The following is a 3629-nucleotide window of genomic DNA, read 5'->3' on the forward strand; positions in this document are numbered from 1 at the left end:
ATAAATAATTTTAAAAAATATTTAAATTTTATTATAAAAAATAAACTAGACAAAAATTAAAAACTAAACAATAAGCACTATAAAATTCAGTTTAAATAAAATATAGGAAAACAATGAGTTTAATATATAATGTATACAATAGGATAAAATTAAAATTATAATAAGTTAATAATTAATTCTAATAATTTCCAATTTTAAATTTAAAAAAAATAAAGATTTGGTTTTAGGAAAGTTACGTATTTTTCTAATTTTATGCGTACAAAAAATGTGGAGTAGTTTTTTTTTCTTCTGCAGTCTCTTTCACTCCCTCTGCATGGATGCCACAAAGATCACCACCATCCGCTGCCTAGATGATTATTTTAGGGTTAAAATGATTAATTTTTTGAAATAATTATTTAAATTTTTTTTATATTAGGCCAAATTTAAAATAAATTTATTGTACACAGTCAAAATTTCTTATTGTCTTTCTAACAAGAGTTCATCAGTTTAATGTAATCAACCCCCCATTGCTTGTCCTTATCTGACACCATGGTTTTTCCTACCCCTATTCCTAATAAGCGCCATTTCTGAATATTGTGTATTAGTGACAAACTTAGGCACATGCAAACATATATAGATAATAAATAAATAAATATATCAAAAAGGACAAACTCTCAAAATAGAAGGAATTAACAATTAAAACAAAATATTATTGTAGATAAATTCAACATAGATATTCCTATTAAAATTTCAAAACTAACATAATAGAGTAACCAAATGAATTATACTACCATATATTAGCAGTTTGTTTTCGCCTTATTCATAGAATAACCAACTTAATTATTAGAATAACAAAAAAAAGCTATATATTACATAGAGAACCAAAATGTAGATATGGCCTTGATTATAGTAGTAGCTTGAGATATTTGTCGAGTATACTGTGGAAGCGCTGATGGATCACGTAAAGCTGGGTCCTTAAAGTCATTAAAGCAATCAGCATTGTCCTGATCAACCTTATTAAGACCGGTTGTGACAGCTTTGTAACTACGTGCCTTCAAACTTTGTTGCATGCGATCAATTTCATTTAGTGCACCTCTATCACCACTAAGGTTGTCTAAACAACCATCATAGACATCTAATAAGTCAGGATCACCACCACGTGCAATCAAAGATTTGAGAAAAGTCGTTGTGTTTGTAATATTGGAACGAAGAACTTCAATTGTGAATTGTGCCAAAGAATCAAGGTCTGATCCTTCTGCACCACCGGGCTTTGAGTTTAGAATAGCTTTGCAATAAGAAGAGATATCACCTGTTTTGCTGCAAATTTCTTCAACTTCCACAACTTTTGCTGCACAAGATGATGCATGGAAGAAAAGAAAGACTAGTGCTAGGGATAAGATTAAGGGAAATGGTTTAATATTATTATTGACAATGAAATGAGCCATTGTTTTTGATATATTATTTGTATTTTGATTTTTGGTTTGGTAGTTTGGTTTTATGTGATGATTTGTGGTGTTATATATACTAATGATAATCCTTACATAAAAGATATCCGTATTAATATATAATTAATTCGTATTAATATATAATTAATTAGGATTATGCATGGTGATTCTATAAGAGGAATTTTTTCTTTTTTCTTTTTCACTAATATTTGATTCGTTTTTACAACAATTTTTGAAAAAAAGGGTAGAGATCTATTTGCGCCAAAATTATAGGTAATCATAAATGTGATGCATAACAAATAGAGCACAATTTCGGGTATAGCAATTAAATAGGGAATGGAATATTCCTCTGCTGAATGTTTACCTCCCTAAAAATGATGTAAATTCTTTACAATATACCTCTTAGCATGCGTATCTTTTTTAAAAAATATTTTTAAAAATATTTTTTTTAAATTATACAAAAATCAATATTTGATGACAAAAATTCTAATAATAATAGTCAATTATTCTAGTAAATCTAATTTATATGTATTGATCTTAATTAAAACTTACAAATAATTACAAATAATACCATTAATCTGATGATCACTCCTAGACAAAAGAGAATGAAAGTCTAAAAAAAATATTATGTTATATTATACATTAAATGAGAATATGACAGTAATTATAATAATCTTTTAATTAATTAATAATAATAATAATAATAATAATAATAATAATAAATATCATTAATATTTAGATTAAATTTTTATTTATATAAGACTAAATATTAGATATATTTTTTAAATAGAAAATAAAATTATATAATATATAATAATTTATATATTTAATAATTTGTTATTATTAATTTTTCTAAAAATATCTGAGCGGTCAAGATCTCCACTGTTTTTTTATACGTGCGTAGGGTTTCTGTATACCAAGTTTTAACTGAGATCTCATAGTACATATAGTTTCTAAAAAAAATTAATAGTGATATTTTAAATTATTGTTGGCGGCACTATCTTTGTATAATAAGTTTTGTCACAAGATTTCTTTACTATGCCATACCATACAAAGTTTTTAGCTTCTTGGTAAGGAATTATTTCATGTTAGGTATAGAAGGATTATAGACAAAGCCAAAGCTTACATTATGCACAATAATTTTAATTTGAATGTGTTTTGAATTTTTGATGCCATATGAATATGTTATCAATTATATATGAGAAGATAAATATGATAGATATACTTTCATGGATAGAAGAGTGTGGGAGGAAGGAGAATTGATCAAGGGGTGTGATTCTTGGGTTGTCTCAACTTAAAAGACTTTTTCATAAGTTTTGTTTTGATTAGTATTTTAGGTGGGTTGTGAATGTTTTTTGCATGTGAGAATATATAATATCAAAAAATATTAGAAAAGATGAGATATCATGTATATGTTGTGCAAGCTATGAAACATAAAATTAAAGTTGTCTTACTATATTGCGTTAAATTTTTTTGGTTAAATTACTCTCCCAATTCTATAATTTTATAAAAATTATAATTAAATTCTTATAGTTTAACATTTTATAATTTAGTTTCTATTCAATTTTAAATTTTGTAATTAAATTTTTATTGTGCCAAAAAAAACCAGAAAAGGTAAAGTGCTAAAATATGAAAAAGCAGAATAGCGATTACTTTTTTTTTTTTTTAAATATACAAAACGCCTCCGGCAATTGTACTGTTTTTATTTTTTATTTTTTGAAAAAACACAAATCCTTCGAACAATTACATTTTTTTATTTTTTGAAAAAACACAAATTGCCTTCGACAATTACACTTTTATAATTTTTTATTTTAAAAAACACAAAAATAGCTCCCGACAATTACCCTTTTTATTTTTGTAAAAACACAAATCACCCCTGCCATTTTGACTTTCCAAAAATTACTCTCCAATATTTTAGGAAAAAACCGAAAAACTACCATTTTTTTAGAATTCTCACACACTCTCTCCCAATATCAAATTTTTTTTATTGAGCTACATATATAATTAGATATCAGAAACTATTCTAAAACGGATAAAATTGAGACCACTTAAGGAAAAAAAAAAAACTAAAACTAAAATTAACACTTACTATAAACATTAAAAATACAATCCCACTGTACTTATCTATCTATCTATCTATTCTATTATATAAAAATCAAATTTCTACATTTAATAATAAAACTGATGTGGCATGCTTTTTGAAAG

At 25.3% G+C, this 3629-nt stretch overlaps 1 protein-coding gene across 1 annotated transcript; it reads right to left on the minus strand.

Moving 5' to 3' along the window:
• Nucleotides 1-848: 848 nt before the first annotated feature.
• Nucleotides 849-1424, minus strand: LOC130934802 (uncharacterized). Its single transcript, XM_057864335.1, has one exon. It carries the CDS (start codon nucleotides 1422-1424, stop codon nucleotides 849-851), a length of 576 nt encoding a protein of 191 aa, XP_057720318.1.
• Between the last annotated feature and the right edge of the window lie 2205 nt (nucleotides 1425-3629).

This window comes from Arachis stenosperma, chromosome 6 (assembly GCF_014773155.1).
Source record: "Arachis stenosperma cultivar V10309 chromosome 6, arast.V10309.gnm1.PFL2, whole genome shotgun sequence".
Taxonomy (NCBI): Eukaryota; Viridiplantae; Streptophyta; class Magnoliopsida; order Fabales; family Fabaceae; genus Arachis; species Arachis stenosperma.